This window comes from Schistocerca serialis, chromosome 3, assembly GCF_023864345.2.
Source record: "Schistocerca serialis cubense isolate TAMUIC-IGC-003099 chromosome 3, iqSchSeri2.2, whole genome shotgun sequence".
Classification (NCBI taxonomy): domain Eukaryota; kingdom Metazoa; phylum Arthropoda; class Insecta; order Orthoptera; family Acrididae; genus Schistocerca; species Schistocerca serialis.
Genome location: NC_064640.1, coordinates 303,763,456 through 303,783,878, shown reverse-complemented (window position 1 = coordinate 303,783,878; position 20,423 = coordinate 303,763,456). Strand labels below are relative to the sequence as shown.

Below are 20,423 nucleotides of genomic sequence, written 5' to 3'. Positions count from 1 at the left end.
TATTTTTACGCTGGGTCTTGCCTACGGAAAACTGCTATCGAACGATTACGTCGATAGGTCGTCTGACGAATCAAAGTGTGTAGGATCTTTGGTAGTGTTAACTCTGCCGCGTGGAGCGCGGGCAGAACAGTGAGGGTCTGGCGGGAGTAGCGAGTGGAGCAGGTGTTGTGTGACGCTCCCGCGAGTTGCCGCGCTTTCGGGGTTTGGCAGCATGTAATTGCGCTCGACTCGCGATGATAGTTTCTGACATGGTGTCGCGGACGGGAAGCATTAGCTGGCGCACATCAAGAGCCCGTTTCGCCTGGTGACCGTGTCGAGAAGAAGGCGCGCCAACATCCAGCTTCTGCAACAGCGACGGCCGACAATGAGTGACTGTCGCCACCTCCTCGATCGACGGCTTCAAACCTTCAATCAACCAACAAGGAAGACTAAAAGCACGTAAAGTTTCAGAACTGTATGGCAGACCTCAGCTTTTCAAATTGTTCCATTTGCCTCGCAAAATTACAGCAACTTAGCATGAACCTTTGTTGCTCATTGTCCCAATTGCATTGCCAAGCAGGGTCCCTTCCTTTTCCGAAATGAACCCGAGTGTCGTTGAAATTCAAACGCCAGCATTAAAATAATATAATTAGATTTCACTGCTTTAATTTCAAAGTTCAGTAGCTGGCTACAATATTTAGGTTACACGAGCACAAATTTAGAGTGCGAGTTTTGTTAGCATATTTTAGCTTACCTGTGACTGCAGCTCAGCTTGGTACGTACTAAATTTTATTATTGTTAATAGTTCAGAATCATTTAATTCAAGTTCAAAGTTAAATCTCTTGTTTCTAAATTGCGTAGAGTCAAGTTGCTTTTGAAATGATTGTTGAGGTAGTCCAAGACTAACCGTATTTTACTGGATTTCGATGTGCTTCAGAAAGAAAGCTCACTAGTAACTTCAGTCACTAAATTAACTTTCGATTTTCCGGTTTTATTAATTCTTTTGCTAAATTAAGTCAGAGTGTAGCGAAATTTATTACTTCTCACAAACTTTCAGTTTTCACACTACACGTGTCAACCTTCAGTTGCCACGCTTCTAGTGTTAGTTATATGTGTAATAACCTTTCTTTTTCAGTTACTATAGTAATTGTCCTTAGGACTGGCGACCGTGATTTCCCCCAAATCTCAAATATCTAATTACCGCTAGTTAATTGTTAACGTAACGGCCGCACATTTACTTTCTTTATTAACTTTACCCCTTTTCAAAATTAATTTCCACCAGTTTCATTTGCATTTTTCATTTCATTTAGATGTAACCCTTTCCTCCCTCTTTACCGATAGATTAACTTCGGTGACGATTGCTTTTCCCAAATTTCCATTAGGTACACGCGGTTTAATTTTTCACTGTCTTTAAGGGCGATAAGTGAGAGGGGGGAGGTTACACGTGGCGACCTCGTGACAGGACAATCTTCAAATTTGAGGTTGTTCTGGACACGAATTTTGCATTGTGCAAATCTCGTAACAAAGTACTGGTTACGAAATGGTCGATACGTCAGCGAGAATATTCGTGTGAGGAATCCTAATTAGAGTTGAGATGTTGCATTTATATTGAAAATTATTAAAATGAGTGAAGGCAACAATTACCAAAATTTGGTAGACTTAGATACGGAACAATCGGTCGAACAGTGGGAAACGCGCACAGCGGTACCCATTGTTCCGGGGCAGGCGGCTAGCATGAAAGATGCGACTGCCGAAACGCAACAAAGAGCAGAAATGGAATTCCAGACTTTAGAAAATGTTTCGGAATCGGAAGTGAAAATCAAATCTGAATCCCTTGATGACGAATACGGGGGGACAATGAAAGAGGAAGCCGCTACGGAAGTAAAACCGGTGGTTTCCGGGAATTTAACTGATTTATTGAATGTTTTGATTAACGAAATCAAGAGTCAATCAGCAGAAATTAAAGATCAGGCTGCCAAGCAAGAAGCTCAGGCTGCCGAGCAAGCAGCTCAGGCTGCCAAGCAAGTAGCTCTGTCTGAAAAAATTGAACGAATGCTAGACAATCAGAACAAAGCTATTAATGTTGTTAACAACAATGTTGAAGTTGTTAACACAAAAGTTGATAAAATCAAAGACGATATTGTCGTGATTAATACCGAAATCGGTAACCTTAAACAGGAAATGATAGGCGTTCAGGCGGAAATTGCGAGCATAAATACTCGTTTTGATTCCGAAATTAGCAGAATCGAGAAAAGTGTAGGAGAAGCAGTTGCTCCGATCATCGAGAATAAGGTGACGGAACAAATTCAATTAGTGAAAAAAGAGGATCAACAGAAGGTGGAAACTTTAAAGGCTTTAGTGTCCGAAGTAGACACTAAAGTGAGGGAGCAGGCTAATACCTGCGAAGAGAAAAAGAGGGAAGTGGAAACGCTTGCGACAACCACTTGCCAAGTAATTACGAGAATGTCGGAATTAGAAAAGAAACTTGACGAAAAACAGAGCTATGTGCCAATCTGTGCACATAGTTCAGAATTGTTGACGAAAGAGGAGCGGTTCGACCCCTTGAAAAAAGGCGGTATACACGCGACGGATTTCATTAAAAATTGTGAAAGAGTTTTACCCAGATCATGGACTAATGAGAGAAAAATTAATGCGGTTATTGATGTGCTGGCTGGTGATGCCAAGCGTTGGGGCTTAAACCTCGACATTACGAACCTGACTTTTGCCGAGTTTAAAAATTTGTTTCTGGCTGAATACTGGTCAGAGCAAAAACAGCAAAGTGTCTGGCGCGAATTTGTCGTATCGAGGCCTTTCGATGCGAATTCGCGCGGTTCGATGAGGGAGTTTTGTGAGGGCTGGATCCGCAAGTTGGAATATTTGCGTGATCGCCGCTCGGAATCCGAAATAGTCTGGGAACTCTACAAGAAGCTTCCAGATGATACAAAACGATACGTAGGAAGCAATTACAGGACAATAAATGATTTCCTGGAAAGAGTGGAGGACGAGGACAATTGGCGCAATAATCGCGACAGTGGTAGAGGCCGTGGTAACAACAACGGGTACCACAGCAACCACACCAACGATAACCATGGGAATAATGCGTACCGCAACCATGGCAGCAATAACAATAATGGTTCGGACCGTAATAACAATCGGTACAATGCAAATAATAACCGGAATGACGGAAACCAGTATCATACTAGCGTGATACGGGCTGCGCAGAATAGTAATAACGCCAGAGGGTGTGACCAGCCGCCTCAGCAGTATCCGGGGAGCGTATCTGCTGGGACGGGACAGGGAAACCATTAGCCGCGCCGGTGAGGGGTCGACCTGGCGTGGAGAAATTTTGGCGACCCAATAACAGGAGAAAACCCAGGTGTCGTCGTTATGAAAATTCCGTATGGAATAATCAACGGCGAGAGAGTGTGCCAGTGTTAGGAGAAAGGAGTGCGCCCACAAGTAGTAGATCAGCTGTAGACACGGCAGTAGGAAGTACATTCACTGTCAGTGAGAACAATTTAAGTAGTGTTCCGGAAATCGATTATAAAGTGGCAGCTGTAATACCCACAGCGGAACTGGAGATTGAGTTTAAGAATGATTCGGAAGTGTTGAAAGAAGATCAGATGTCGGATAAAACGTCCGTCATCGAGCGAGGAGATGCAGAGAGGGATGAGGTCTGGTTAAGGCAGTTCGGTCGCTTATACGACGAACTAAGAGATTATAGGGGTCTGTATGGGAGAAGTGTTTATGGGGAGCGCGTGCAGTATTTGCCGCGTCTCGTCCCACAGGAAGATAGTATTTGTGAAGTGATTGAAAGTTCTGGCCCTAACCGGCAGACTTTACCAGAAATAGTTGATGTTAATGGGGAGCACGAGCAAGATTCGTCGTGTTTCGTCCCGCAGGAGTTAGATGTTGAAGGAGTAACGGAAAGTTCTGGCCCTAGCCGGCAGACTTTACCGAAAGTTATAGTGGTAGAAGTAGCCGACCCATCCGACGCAAACCTCCAGTTTAAACATTGTGAGAGTATTAAGGGGAAAGATTACGAAAATTTTAGTGATAGCCGGACACAATTGGTAGAAAAGCACATAGATTTCAGCGTGTATGAGGTTAGAGCTGACGTTATGCGGTCAGACGGTAGCAGTGTGGGTTGCGCAGATCCAGAGGAAGTAATTTCAGATGCGACTGGGCACATTCCTCCAGGTAGATTGGCGGATGAGATTAATCTGACCAAAGTGGAATCAACGAAGGTGACGATTAATGAATTGATAGCAAAGCAACACTCACTAGTTGACGAGTTAGAGGAAAAGGTTTCGGTATTGGAGGCGAAGCTACAGACTAAGCCTCAGGACAAACGTGTTGAAATTAAAACTGTATGTGAACAGAGGCTGAAAAAGCCGCCAGATAAACCGGATTTAGGATCAAAGCCGGATGGTTTTTTCTGGAATGACCTGGATATAGACGAGGATTTACTGTGGGAAAATAAAGAAACAGTCGAGGACAAGTGTAGACAGATAGTAGTGTCTGTTAATATGCACGACTTACAACTAAACGTGTTGATTGACACCGGTGCAGAATTGAGTGCTGTATCTGGGAAAATATTTGAGTTACTGAAAGACAGACCTGGCATCGTAGTTATGCCAGTAACAGGAGTGAAAATTATCGGTGCTACTGGGAAGGCCAGTAAACCGGTCACAAAACAGATTTTTGTCAACTTCGAGATATGTGGGGCACGATTTGAACAAGAGTTTGTCGTCGTGCCAGACTTAACTACGGAAGTAATTATCGGGTTAGATTGGCTATTAAAGTACCGTGCAGTGATTAACTGCGAAAGCAAAACTTTGACATGTATGTCACTAGATAAAACAATGGTAGTTGGTTTTGACGAGGCAGGAGACGGTGTGCATAGGCAATACCAGCCTATTCACATTGTTAACTGGCCGGATGACATTGACGTAGGAATGAGTTTGAACTGCCATAACATGAGGAATTTCGGCATTGACAAAAGTGTAGAAAGTGAGTTGGAAGAGATAATCAAATTCCCTCCACGGATTAACATTAGTATTGGTGTGAAAAAAGATCGTTTGCGAGAAGTAATGAAGCTAAAAGCCGATGCTCGCATACGTCGTCATGACGCTAAAGCGCGTTTTGCTAAGTTTGCAATCGGAGACTTAGTACTTGTAAAAGCTCATGAGAAATCGAGCGAGATAGACCATGAAATCTCTAAATTTAAGTTTGTTTATAATGGACCATATAAAGTCATTGGTATACCTCACACAAATGCTTACGGAATATTGTAGACTTGAAATCGTACCAACCAAGGATTGATTAGTACCACAGATAGGGTAATTTGCACAGTATGTAGATATAGAGTGTAAGATTTAAGGATGTGCCATGTGGCGATGCTTTTGCCTGACCTAGAGGTCATTAAAGAAGTTGTAATTAATAAGTAATTTATGTTGATTAAATGATTTAAGAGTTACTGAATATTAATCAATTTAAAAATCCAAGCTGCTAGTTTGTTTTCAGCTGAGTCACAGTAGATTAAGGAATGTAAATATGATTTTGTAACTTGCTGTAAGATTTAATGAATGTGTGTTTTATTAGTCATTGCCGATGTACTTAGACGCTGTTTTAAGTTTCAGGCTAGTACATGCGTGTGATGATGGACAGTGTATTCTATGTAATTAATTATTAACTTGCGTATTTTGATCTACCTGTTTTTATGACCATGTACTCTGATTAATTTTGCAAATAGTATTCCATTTCTCATAGTGTTACGAATTTTAATGATTTTGGAATAGCTAAACCATTTTCTATATCTTCTATGAATTTTAATATGTTGTCAACCTGTTTTATTTTGTGCAAGATGACAGAGTGGAATAAGATTAGGAGTGTCCCCACTCAATTATTATGGTCTAAAAATTGATTTATGATTAATTAGACGAATGCTAAATTTTGTTGATGTTTTGAGCATATGCATTTCCGCTGTTTCTTTTTTGGGACATTTTCTGAGTCTGTTTACGTTACACGAACATCCTCAGACAATGTGGGGCACGTGTAACGCCGGAAATGCATATACTCCTATTTCCATCTATTGTACTATTATTTTTTTTCCTTGTTTTGTTACCTCAAGATATGACATTTCTGTCTCTTTATATATTGTAATTGTTTTACTGTTTGTATATATATATTTATGCACTCATGTCGATGTATAATTGGTTTGTTTCGTAAATATTATTTGTATTTTTACGCTGGGTCTTGCCTACGGAAAACTGCTATCGAACGATTACGTCGATAGGTCGTGTGACGAATCAAAGTGTGTAGGATCTTTGGTAGTGTTAACCCTGCCGCGTGGAGCGCGGGCAGAACAGTGAGGGTCTGGCGGGAGTAGCGAGTGGAGCAGGTGTTGTGTGACGCTCCCGCGAGTTGCCGCGCTTTCGGGGTTTGGCAGCATGTAATTGCGCTCGACTCGCGATGATAGTTTCTGACATGGTGTCGCGGACGGGAAGCATTAGCTGGCGCACATCAAGAGCCCGTTTCGCCTGGTGACCGTGTCGAGAAGAAGGCGCGCCAACATCCAGCTTCTGCAACAGCGACGGCCGACAATGAGTGACTGTCGCCACCTCCTCGATCGACGGCTTCAAACCTTCAATCAACCAACAAGGAAGACTAAAAGCACGTAAAGTTTCAGAACTGTATGGCAGACCTCAGCTTTTCAAATTGTTCCATTTGCCTCGCAAAATTACAGCAACTTAGCATGAACCTTTGTTGCTCATTGTCCCAATTGCATTGCCAAGCAGGGTCCCTTCCTTTTCCGAAATGAACCCGAGTGTCGTTGAAATTCAAACGCCAGCATTAAAATAATATAATTAGATTTCACTGCTTTAATTTCAAAGTTCAGTAGCTGGCTACAATATTTAGGTTACACGAGCACAAATTTAGAGTGCGAGTTTTGTTAGCATATTTTAGCTTACCTATGACTGCAGCTCAGCTTGGTACGTACTAAATTTTATTATTGTTAATAGTTCAGAATCATTTAATTCAAGTTCAAAGTTAAATCTCTTGTTTCTAAATTGCGTAGAGCCAAGTTGCTTTTGAAATGATTGTTGAGGTAGTCCAAGACTAACCGTATTTTACTGGATTTCGATGTGCTTCAGAAAGAAAGCTCACTAGTAACTTCAGTCACTAAATTAACTTTCGATTTTCCGGTTTTATTAATTCTTTTGCTAAATTAAGTCAGAGTGTAGCGAAATTTATTACTTCTCACAAACTTTCAGTTTTCACACTACACGTGTCAACCTTCAGTTGCCACGCTTCTAGTGTTAATTATATGTGTAATAACCTTTCTTTTTCAGTTACTATAGTAATTGTCCTTAGGACTGGCGACCGTGATTTCCCCCAAATCTCAAATATCTAATTACCGCTAGTTAATTGTTAACGTAACGGCCGCACATTTACTTTCTTTATTAACTTTACCCCTTTTCAAAATTAATTTCCACCAGTTTCATTTGCATTTTTCATTTCATTTAGATGTAACCCTTTCCTCCCTCTTTACCGATAGATTAACTTCGGTGACGATTGCTTTTCCCAAATTTCCATTAGGTACACGTGGTTTAATTTTTCACTGTCTTTAAGGGCGATAAGTGAGAGGGGGGAGGTTACAGGGTACAGGGCTTCTCACCCACCCTGAGCTTTGTGCTGTTCTTCTGTGTTGACTCAATACATTCTACAGCATAGCATCTAAGTCTGTCAGTGTACCAGTGGTACTTCCTTGAACATTGCACAACCTCAAAACCAAATTCACTTAGCCATGAGTTGGAGGTCTGTCTCGAAATTCATTTCAGTGCAATACATCAAGATCTGCTTCAGTGTGGAGCCTCGTGAACCTATTACCTCTTCTTTAACAAAGGCATAACGGGTCTTGTTACTTCTGCAAATTTTGGGATGTATTCTCTATAAAATTGCAATCCTGAGATATTACTGTAATTTCTTCATTTGTGCTATACACTGGGAAATCATTTACAGCTTGTATCAGCTGTGAGTTAGTCGTGCACCGTCTTGGCTGATGATATGGCCTGAATAGCAGACTTCCTGTAATACAAAGTGGCGTGTTTCTAAGATAAGGGTCTGTCGTGCCACACACAAGCACTCAGACCTCTTGTAGATGCACCTTATACTCCTGGATGTGTTGGGCAATACAGTGTCATCTCGGTAGACTAAGCATTGTTTTGGTTTCAGATTCTGTAGTACTCCATCTAACAAGTGTTGGAAAGTTGCATTTTTCAAACCAAATGGCATCTGATGATACTGGTAGTGATCAAATGGAACTGAAAACGCTGTTTCAGGTCAATCCTCCAGTGCTATCTCTAATTGGTGGTACCCCCCCCCCCCCCCCCCACCCAAATTTATGGTGATAAAATAATTGCATTGCACCAGATTGTCTAAAGTCTCTGTAATGTTTGGCATGGGCTATTCATTAGTTATTGCTTGTTGTTTAGTATTTACAGTCACCTGATAAGCCTTCTTACCACCTGTTATGAGAAGCACTGACTAAACACTGGTGCTTTCTTTAATAATTACATCCTAGTGCTGTTTCTTGTACACAAGCAGCTCATTTGTTGTGGAATTCCATGCTGCAATAGTCATGTAGCAGGCATTGTCCATGCAGGTTAAATAATTCTGCAAATTTCTCCAATAATCTCTTCATTTCCACATTATCACATCCATTTAGATAAGACACCTTTCCCCTTAGTGCAGTTAAATCAACAGACTGCCCTGGGTAAGTCTGGCCACAGCACAATGCATGGCCCAGACCATAAGGCAGTAGCACATTGCTGGTTGCCTGAGCTCAGGCAGTCAGATGGCAGTAAGATGGCTAGTGTAGTTGCATTGGCTGTGCTTCATGGTAAGGCCCAGATGTACTGATGGTGATGGCCCCTCTCTCTCTCTCTCTCTCTCTCTCTCTCTCTCTCTCTCTCTCTCTCTCTACTAATAGTTACATATTTTTTCAGTCTCTCTTTTTTTTTACTAAAGACGTTAAGACAGCAGCTATCCTGCCTAGCCTAAACTTAAAAATACGTTCATGTCAGAGAAAACTGAGGGAAAATATATCTCCAACAACAGTGACATGGATTTTCTGTGGTTTCTCTAAATCACTCAAGTATAGAACACTGATGATTCCTTCATCAAATCATTTTTCTTCTCCCATTATTGTATATGTGTAAATTTTTTTTTTAAATTTTTTTTATGTCAATAAGATGTGAAACACTAATCACCCATTTCATTTTTTTTTTTTTTTTATTTTCTCTAGATGCTACATATTTTCATAAAAACATTTAATATCTTCATGATTATTAACAACTGCTGTGGTGTAGTTTTCTCCCTTTCATCTTCAGAGTAACCTAACTGCATAATGTTGTTTACCTGTGCCTGCTTGTGTGGGTGTCCCTCACAGATACTTAGTTCAGAGCAATTTGTTGGAGGGAAGTTCAGTAACTGCATGTATTTTGAAAGGGTAAGAAATGAAATTTAGCCAAGTCAATAGTTAAGTCTCTGAGAGGAGATCAAAGCAATGGCCAAATTCAAAAATTTATACACTCTGAAATAATTTTCTCAGTGAAATCTGTCATCAAATCAATGTTTAATTCTTCCATAACCTTTCCCTAAAAGAATAAAGTGGATGACGGAAACTTGAAGCCATTAAAGATAATAGAGTGGCCAGTTTCAGTCCAGTGTTATGCTACATCTGTTACCAGTTTTAAGAACTAGATGTTCCATCAGGATATGGTTACAAAGGTACTCGGCAGAAGTTCTTGCTAACACAGTGTTCTCAGTTTTCTCTAAAAATGTCCAGCTTTTTGCTTTCTAATTTAGTGCATTATCATTGAAGTTAAGGTTTGAAATAACTTCCTGATCTGAACAGGATAGTTGCAGAATAAGATATCTAATTTTTTATTTCAGAGATCTCAAACACCTGATGCTGTCAACAGTTCCACAGAAGAGAGAGAGAGTGATCCAAATAGTTTCTCCTCTTTGAACAATCTTTCAGATTCACTTAATGATGGAGAACCCTCAGCAAAAGCTGTTCCAACAAAGAGATCTCAGTCATCAAGTCCATCACTTAACAATTCTCCATTTGCAAGCCCAACACACAGGTTCTCATCTGGTGGTGGACAGAAAGGATTGATGCAGAGGTTTTATGCATCACATGGAAGGATGAGAATTTATGCTGCTCCAAGGAATACTGTACCTGTTGTTGTTTCTCCTCCTTCTGTTTCACCTGTACATAACCAGCCTCCAATTCAAAGGAAGATCATTGACATCAATAGTGGGAATGATTCACAGGTATGTAGTGTGTTACTGAATTAATTAGTAATATTTGTAGAACTTACCAATCAAATGAGCTTTTTTCCTTTGTATTCTACACACACCATAAATTTCTGAAAAAAATATTGTGCATTTGTAAATATACTTGCAAATGTGCCCATTTGCCACTCAGTGCCATCTCCATGGTGAAGAGCAATGTAATGCTTATTGTTTTTATTATGGATTTTCCATTGTTTGCTAATTGCAAATCAGTTGTACAGGAAATAGTGTCCTAGTTTTATTGCCACACAACTGAAGTGTGTGTTTCATTATGTTTACTTGGTACTATGCAACATGGTACCTGAGCCATTGGTTTTTAGACTCCGTACATATTTGCTGAGAAATGTAACATTGTTGTTGAAACAATGACCTTACATTCCAGGCAAAGGGAGCTCAAATCTCTATCTTGCCATCCATGTGTAGGTTTTTCATGGTTCCTCTAAACTAATGCAAATGCCAAGATGGTCCCTTTCAAAATAGGAAAGCCAATTTCATTACCAGTTACCATGTCTAATGGGAGCATCATTTGAGATACTAAACCATAATATTCACTTGTTTCTTTGCTATGTAGATCATTGGACTTCCAGCTGTACATGTCATGACATTTAAGGGGTGATCAAAAAGTTTCTATTTGAAAAACCACACTGTTCAGAATAGGTATGCCAATCACGCAAAATCACAATGAGCATTGAGGCAATCGTCTCAACAATGCATCAGGTTAAAAATACCTGTTTGGTATAACATCGTGTCCTGCTGCATGAAGTAGTTCTTAACTGGCTGTTCTACACCCTCATCTGACAGAAATTTTCAACGGATTAAGGACTTTTTTTAAGGGACCAAAGGCATGATAATCACATGAGCAAGAGATCAGGACTATAGGGCAGGTTCTAGTGTCTCCCACATGAGTTTGTGTAATTTCTGCATTACATTTCCTATATGGGGACATCCGTTATTACGAACTTGGTGCACCATTCCACAATGGTAGTTTTTTTTATAGACATACTGCGCCATACACATTCTTCATTCTCCAGTGGATGTCTTCCAGTTTTTGTCCTTCAGCAACCAAGGAAAGAATAACAGCATGTTGTTCCTGTTAACATGAATTTGGTAATATGGCCATAGTTCACATTTCCACATTTACTGCACACAGACGCATTGGAAAGACAGGAATGCCACACTAATACTTTGTCACATGTGGGTGCTTATATACCCACATCAGGGTCATGTTACATTGTGTACATGCTGCAGCAAAATACTCAAATGGAAAGTTTTGATCGTCCCTCATAGTAGCAAATTATAGAGGGGAGAGAGTAATTTTTATACTGACAGATTTCATATAAGAAGCATTTTGTACAGGATTCAGATAAAGACCTGGTAAAGACTCCAGTGAGAAAGGGCTACCAATCAGCTGAAGAGAAGATACAAGCAGAGTTACAAGAGATGCAAAAACGTGAAGAAGAATTGAGGTAGGTCTTATAAATTTACAATCATTTGTAATGCAGTTATCTGATTTTTGGTAAATTGTTTCCTAACATGTATTATTTCATCTCGGAAGGTTGCTGAGAGCAAAACTATTTGCTCAGTCACAGCCAAATCTTTTGAGCATTGGTAGTATTGAGGAAGAAGAAATTAATCATATCAATGGTGATGGAGGGAAACAGACTTTGCAGAGTGCACAGTCTATTCCAAACCTCTTAGATTCTGATGATTCATTGGATGTTTCACAGGATCCTGCTTCACAAAAGGTGAGAACTCGCATTCAGTTATGAATTAAGAGGAATATCTACGCAACATTAGCTTAATAATTCCAATTGCAGGTTTTCAAATTTTAATTGGAGTAGACATTAGTCTACTATTACATTCATGTTTCTGCGAAATAGACATTCCATTGTGAAATGAAATACTTTCCAAGGATCATAAAGATGGCTAAGAGGTTAATTTTTTTAACTTATAGACAGAGAAATGTAAAATACTCACAGAAGCATAAACACACTTGCAAAATTATAAGTATTTTCCAGTTAAGCATGTGAGCTTTTTATACAGATACTGGCTGTACACCCATGCTTAACAGTGGATAAAGAAGGGCGTTTGCATACTGTCACTTTTTAGGGTTCCGTACCTCACTTAGTAAAAACAGAACTGTTACAGGATCACTTTGTAAAGAAATGTTTTCCTAGTGAAGAAGTCAAATATAAATGAAACTTAATGAAACAAGCAAAGCATTTTTTAAAGTCTTTAACACACAAAGTGAAATCAGTAAATCTGTATAGCCTAGCCAAGTAAATTCACTGTTATGAAACTTCCTGGCAGATTAAAACTGTGTGCCCGACCGAGACTCGAACTCGGGACCTTTGCCTTTCGTGGGCAAGTGCTCTACCATCTGAGCTACCGAAGCACGACTCAGGCCTGGTCCTCACAGCTTTACTTCTGCCAGTATCTCATCTCCTACCTTCCGAACTTTACAGAAACTCTCCTGCAGAGTTTGGAAGGTAGGAGATGAGATACTGGCAGAAGTAAAGCTGTGAGGACGGGGCGTGTGTCGTGCTTTGGTAGCTCAGATGGTAGAGCACTTCCCCGCGAAAGGCAAAGGTCCCGAGTTTGAGTCTCGGTCGGGCACACAGTTTTAATCTGCCAGGAAGTTTCATATCAGCGCACACTCTGCTGCACAGTGAAAATCTCATTCTGGAAATTCACTGTTAGTTTGTATTCAGAAAGATAAGATTGTTGTATTTAATTCTGTCACTGATGTAAACTTCTAAAAATATTCCTGTCACTGAGGTAAAAAAACTGACAGCATCATCTATTGGTTCTTTGGTTACAACACCATCACTAAGGCAAATATCTGAGCTACTAACCTGAGAAGACTCCTAAAATTCAAATTACACTATTTTTATCTGCGGTCCAGTTTCGAAATAAATCCTATAGGTTGCCTCCAGCTAGACTAGTTACCTGTGCAAACCACATGAATATTCACCAAGCAGTTTTGGAGATCAGTGTGTAAACAGAGACAGACAACATGACGATTTTAAAGTTTTGTTATTAGTGTAGATATAAATATTTGATAAGTAGCTGAGATAGCTATTGAATAATAAAACATCTATATATCTTTTAAATAGGAATAGTAGCATGTTGACACATGCTAAACCAGTGTACCAATAACATCTGATATGATGTAGTTGCTTATAAAACAATAAATTATTAGCTCTACAGACTAAACTCGAAGTATATCAAATAAAGTACAACACAGAAGACTGTAAGAAAATTGCCAGTAGAAGCTATAAAATATTTTTTAAAAAACTGGTACTGTGGGAGACATCAGAACCATAATACTTCCATATTATACAAACCACACAACAATAAAGATTCTAAGGAGAAAATACACAGCAGAGTGCAGAAATTGTTAGATTATACTAAGAGGGTCGTTCAATAAGTAATGCCCCACATTTTATTCTCGGAACATATTTATTGTTAGGAGTCAGAATACGGTGACATGGTAAACAGGTCTTGTCCATGTCCTATTTTTCTACATTGTCTCCATCACGTCCTATGGCCATATGTCAATGTTGTGGAAGAGCATGTATTACCCACTGGTAAAAGCTCTTGTCCTGTAGGCATAGCCATGTTTTCACTGCAGAGATGACCCTTTCATCATCTTCAAAGTGTTTTCCCCCATAGAGAATCTTTAAGCGGCCCAAAGAGATGGAAGTCTGAGGGTATCAGGTCTGGACTGTAGGGTGGATGTCTGGAGCAGTGGCTGTGACAGGACGTCCTGAGCCTGGTTGATCATGGAGCTCTGTTTCTGCATTTCCTGAGGTTTTAACTTCCTTTATCCATTGCCCAACTGTACTACTATCAACTGCAGCACCACCATACACTGCACACAAACATTTATGGATGTTCACCACGGTTTCTTTTTCTGAACACAAGAATCCAATAACAGCACGCTGATTGTAATGTGAGTTGCATGTAGATGCCAAATTGACACTGTACTATGGCTCTGGCGTCTGCAAGAATGGTTTGAAACTTCACCAGCACACAGAACAAACATCAAATGTGAAGCACCAACAAGGACATTTGTCTATGTATTTATTTGTTGAATGTATTTAAAGTGCCTTACAAAATTTTAATAACAGATAAAATGTCATACAGAGAGTGAAGGATTCAAATTGTTGGTAACACATTTATTGTCTTGACCCAACAAATTTGAATACCCAGTAGAATAAATGGACTTGGATGGCTGATAGTGGCAGAACCTGTAAAGTGCTGCAGTTTTCCAAGAAAGTGCCACCCTGAAGTTCCTCAAATGTATGCTTCAACAATAGTTCTTGCTGCAGATGAGATAAATATGACCACATGGCCATAAACTCATGTCTTATCTTCACTTCAGTTTTGTATAGTTGCCATTGTACCTAACTCTAGATTTACTTTACTACATTGCCACATCATCTTGGTTTCTCTCTCAGTAACTCTTCAGTCTGTTGGCATGTTGTTCACTTGTCCATCTTGTGTTACCATTGTGAACATCCCGCCAAGGACAGCAGACATTTGTTTCTGTTGATTCTACCAGTCAGATTCTGCCACCTTATGACTACAGCATCATTTAAACACACATTTTAACCATACTGTCAAGATTCTCTCTCTTGTTGAATGTTTAAGGTGGACACATTACTGACAAAATTCAAATTTACCTGGATATTTAAAATTAAATCAGTAGAAAACTAGATTATTCCTGAGCTATTATAATAAATTTTTGTAGCTAAGCAAGTAAGGAAAAGTAATGCAAATAATGAAAATCAGCAAGAGAATTAAAACTGAACAGATATTGCGATTTTTTTTTATTTTTATCTTTCTTCAAACATCAGTAATTGTACATTACATTAAGATACGACAGAATAACTCATTGGTCCCATACAGTGGATTCACATAAGGCCTCTCCACCATCAAGGCTTCAGAGTATGTTGTACAAAAATACATAGTTAGATGGTTGTTGTTTCATGTGTGGTGGTGATATGCGGAATAAAATGAATGTACTGATACCACAAAATGCAACCACTTTATTAAATGTGATTGATCATAAGACAAGAGTCATGGGTGTTGATATGCACACTCCAAAATGAAATAGACAAAGACCAAGAATAAAAAGATGGGGCTGAGTGACACACCTGGTCAGTATAAATTGATGATGGGCAACTGAAACAAGGAATCCACAGATGAACAAAGACCAAAGCAGTAGATTTATCTATCATATCCTTTAAAGGTACAGCTTCCACGCAACGCAATGTCCTGTCAGTTGCGGAGAAAATATATCGGAACAAATTTGACTCAAGTAGTGGACCAACCGGGTCAAAATGGACACATTGAAGTCAGCCTTAGCATGTCATATTTTCCCTATTGCAGAAAACTGTGGTGTCCTAGCCGTTGCATTGGCAAACAAGAGGTGTGCATAAACTGTCTGCAGTCCACTTAAACACCTGACCACACAAAGCCCTCAGTCACTAATTTTGTGGTGGGATGAATACCAGGATGTGATAAGTTATGCAGACCATCAAAGATTGCCCTGCAGAATTTGGCAGGGACAGAGAATGTGATTTGCCTTTAAAGGTGTCGCACCACAGGAGTAAGTTGGTATGGGGGATTTGGACAAGTTTGGGCAGAAATTGTGGCAGTTCAGACAAAAAGTGCTGAACTCTATGAACATTGATGGAAATATGCCCATGCGGCACCATGTAATTCAATTTGGACGTGTTGTCAAATTTGGCACCATTGGTAGGCAATGACTTCGAAAATAAGCTGGAAATATTAGTGTGTGAGCTTGTCAGCCAGGTTCCACAAGGTGAAAGAATCTGGTTTGTCACCTCTATAATCAGTGCTGAAACACAATTTGAATCATGAGGGGTGTGGTCACAATGATGTATTTGTTCATAAAAATTTGATGCATGCCCAAGAACATCTGTTTGTATCAGTGTCCTTTCTTCATCTTCCATAAAGAAGTCAATAAGATCCAAGGATAGTAACAGAACTGTGATGCACAATCCACATGTCCTTGTACACATTTGGGAGGAGAATGTTTTAATCAACCTCACTTGTAGTTTCATAATTTCGTTGTTCCATATTGTTCAACATATCCCACAACCCACAAGAAACCAAACGAAACCAAACCAGTATAGGTGAAAGGTCTCAATAACTTTTGTTGTGTGTCAGTGTTCATTGTTTGGTGTAAGGTAACACTGTGCATTTCCAGAGTCCACAGAAATTGATTGTTGTCATAGGTCACCAGTGTGGGCTTTTCCATTGCGGTGAGTGTATGTAACAAGATACATGTACTGATTTCATAAAATGTAACCTCTTTAACCTGATGACATTGCTATTTTGAGTGAAAGTGAAGAAGAATTACATGATCTGCTGAATGGGATGAACAGTGTTAAGAGAATGGATTGAGAGTAAATTGAAGATGAAGGTAATGAGAAGTAGTAGAAATGAGAACAGCAAGAAAGTTAACATCAGGATTGATGGTCACAAAGCAGATAAAGTTAAGGAATTCTGCTACCTAGGCAGTAAAATAACCAATGCTGGACAGAGCAAGGAGGAAATCAAAAGCAGACTAGCAATGGCAAAATGGTCATACCTGGCCAAGAGACGTCTACTAATATCAAATATCAGCCTTAATTTGAGAAAGTAAGTTCTGAGAATGTATGTCTCGAGTACAGCATTGTATGGTAGTGAAACATGGACTGTGGGGAGAACTGGAACAGAAGAGAATTGTAGCATTTGAGATGTGGTGCTACATACTGATGTTGAAAATTAGGTGGACTGATAAGGTCAGGAATGAGGTGGTTATGCACAGAATCGGAGAGGAAAGGAACATGTGGAAAACACTGAGAAGATGGGACAGGATGATCAGACATCTGTTAAGACATGAGGGGATGACTTCCATAGTACTCAAGGGAGCTGTAGAGGTCAAAAACTGTAGAGGAAGACAGAGACTGGAATACATCCAGCAAATAATTGAGGACATGCATTGCAAGTGCTACTCAAAGATGAAAAGGTTAGCACAGGAGAGGAATTCGTGGTGGGCTGCATCAAACCAGTCAGAAGACAGAGGACAAAAAACCTCTTCATTAAAAAAAGAACGATCACAAGATATGAGACACATGTGTTAACACAGACAATACAAAGTGAACTAGACATAGGTAGAGACTTCAAGAAAGCATTATGTGTGTGTGTAATGTTCTTGGGACTCGATTTTGCTTGCTCATGTCACCTTCTGCAGGTCGATATCATCACAGGACCACAGTGAACCAACAGAAAGCTTTTTATGCAGTATTTCACACCATAACACTTGAAAAGTTCCAAGATTATGAGCTATGTGAGAATCCTCTTGAAGGAAAATTTAACTTTTTAAGCTTATTTACCATTGTTGGTGTGAACCCCTTTTGTTACATGCATAACTAAGGGGAAGAGGTATTACACAAAGATGAGCTTGGAGGCAAGATACTGAGAGACTTGATTTGATTGATTCGATTTAACCAGAGAGGTAAAACAGCTGAACATAACCCCATTTATCAGCAATGTCATTTGTGTGTGACCCTGTTAGCTAGGTTCCACAAGTTGACACAAATGTGGTTCCTGGCCTGCAGATGTCCACACTGACACTGAGGTTATTGTACAATCTCTCTCCCTGTCATACTAGGAAAGCTAACTAATAGCCTTAAGTAGTAGGATGATTCCCTTTACTTTCTCTGTTAGCTGCCATTTCTTCAGGAATTAGACATCTCCAAAAAAAACAGATACCATACACACAATTGTAGTATCTAAGCCTTGATGGTACTTCATGATATCTTCAGAGTGGATGCACCCTAGGTCCAATCTCTTGCAGGAATCATGTAAGATGCCATGAGCAAAGAGGGTAATGGGCAGGGAGCACTACAGAATGAGTGTGCAACAATTTGGGAATTTGGGTTGGACATGAAGCATGCTCAAATAGCCAGAGTGGTTAAGGCAAGTGCTGGCATAAAGCAGAAAATCCAGGTTTGGGTCCTGTTGTAGCACAGATTTTCACTTGTCACAGAATTATTTCAATGCCCTAATGCAGCTGAAATTGGTACTTCTTTTTCAACATGCAAACATTCTGTACCTTTTGCTCTCCAGTACTTCACATTGAAAGATTAAATGTCACTTCTTTCTCTATATCTACATCCGTACTCTACAAACCACTGTAAGGTGTACCACTGCTAGTCATTTCCTTTCCTGTTCCATTTGCAAATACAGTGTGAGAAAAACAAATGTCTATATACTTCCATACAAGCCCCAATCTCTTGAATCCTATCTTCCCAGGGGCACTCCTGACAATACCCTTGTCTCTGATAAACTCTCACTGTTGATAACAAAATACCAGATTCTGCTCATTGAGAAGCCTTAGAGCCATTCACATTCCCGGGAACCTATTCCATATACTTGTACATTCAGTAAAAGTTGGCAGTGTGGCATCATATAATATGCTTTACAGAAATCTAGGAGTATGGAATTTGCCTGTTACCATTCATCCGTGCTTCACAGAATTTCCTAAGAGAAAAGAGTGAGCCGAGTTTCACACAAGTGATGCTTTCTATAACCATGCTGATTTATGGACAGAAACTCTGCCCTCTCGAGAAAATGTATTATATTTGAACTAAGAATATGTTCAAAGATTCTGCAGCAAAATGATGTTAGGGATATTGGTCTGTAATATTGTGGGTCTGTTCTTCTGCCCTTGTTATACACAGGGGACACCTTTGCTTTTTTTCCAGTAGCTTGCTACCTTGCACTGGGCAAGAGATTCATGAAAAATGCAAGCTAAGTAAGGGGCCGATTCTGTAAAGTACTCTTTGAAAGACCAAAATGGGATTTCATCAAGACCTGACAACTTATTTGCTTGAAATTCTGTTTCTTTACACCAGGGATTTTTCTCTATGTCCTCCACACGGGAGCCTGTGCGATGGTCAAATGATAGTCCGTTTGTACAATTCTCCTATGTGAATGATTTCTTAAATGTGAAATTTAAAAGTTTGGCTTTACTTTTGCTATCTTCTATTACCATACCAGACTGGTCAATATGTGACTGGATAGAAGTCTCAGACCCACTTAGTGATACCCTTTGTGTGCAGGTGTTTCTTGAGGTTCCTATGCCCACTCATTAGATCTAAAAGTTAAATCTGCCTCTTGTTAACCCCACAATTACAGAAATTTTCTTAGAACATAGTTCTGGCATCATTGGCTTGCCACAATTTTGTTTTTGGATTGTAGTCAAATATTTTGCATGTTGTCTTGTGATTCAATTACATAGTATTAAATTTTACCACTGAAGTAGTGATGGGTAGGACAGGTTCTGGTCCAACAAATGGTCATTTCCCCTGTGGCGGCAAGCCTATTAGCTTGCACATTACTGCTAACTCCTGAGTGATAAGAGACTGACAGCAGGTTTTCACTCTGCAAAATATATTTGATCTCATTGCAGGGGTTGATAGGGATTTCAGAGCAACTTGGCTGTATGAATGAATGCAGATGCTATGATCCTCGTAACACCTACATAGATACTTCTCTGCACATACTCTAATTGTGAATATTTCCCCTGGAATACTGTTGCTAGCTTCCCTGGATAGATTGTGCTTTCTATTTGAGGCTGCACCCTGTGTACACTGCCTCCAGCAACCTTGTCTGTTTTTCACCAGTCAGTAAACCAGACTGTCATCTGAACAGTACTGTGGTTATTTCTTACACTGCTCCTACTTCCTATGGTTAGAAAGATTTACTGAAGCCACTGGAAGTTGTTACATAGTGAGCATGCATTTTCTCTGTCATTCTTATGTTTACCACATTCATTATATAAATGTGGAATTCTGGAAATCCTACAGATTTCCAGTTTCTTAACGTACATGCTCCTGCTGCTGCCTCCATTGTAAGCCAAAGATGTAATGGGGGTGTGTCCAGCACGGGAGTGCTGTTAATTCAACCCAATAAATCTATGCAGTCCAGCCGTGCTCCTTCTCGTGCTCCTTAGCAGCTGTCTTCTGGCACGGATCGTGTCACAGCTTAGGTTGGGC

General features: G+C 39.8%; 1 protein-coding gene across 15 annotated transcripts in view; it reads left to right on the top strand.

The window, feature by feature from the left end:
* LOC126470094 (uncharacterized) overlaps positions 1 to 20,423 on the top strand; it is a 1,674,514-nt gene that overhangs the window by 552,903 nt on the left and 1,101,188 nt on the right. For 2 of the 15 annotated variants that reach the window (XM_050097659.1, XM_050097658.1), the window contains exon 7: positions 9,940 to 10,323. The exons of 11 other annotated variants lie outside the window; for them this stretch is intronic. In XM_050097659.1, coding sequence (XP_049953616.1) covers positions 9,940 to 10,323 — 384 coding nt within the window. Of the gene's footprint in view, positions 1 to 9,939; positions 10,324 to 11,700; positions 11,811 to 11,899; positions 12,090 to 20,423 lie in introns of all 15 variants that reach the window. 2 more of the 15 variants (XM_050097662.1, XM_050097653.1) reach the window with 2 other exon arrangements.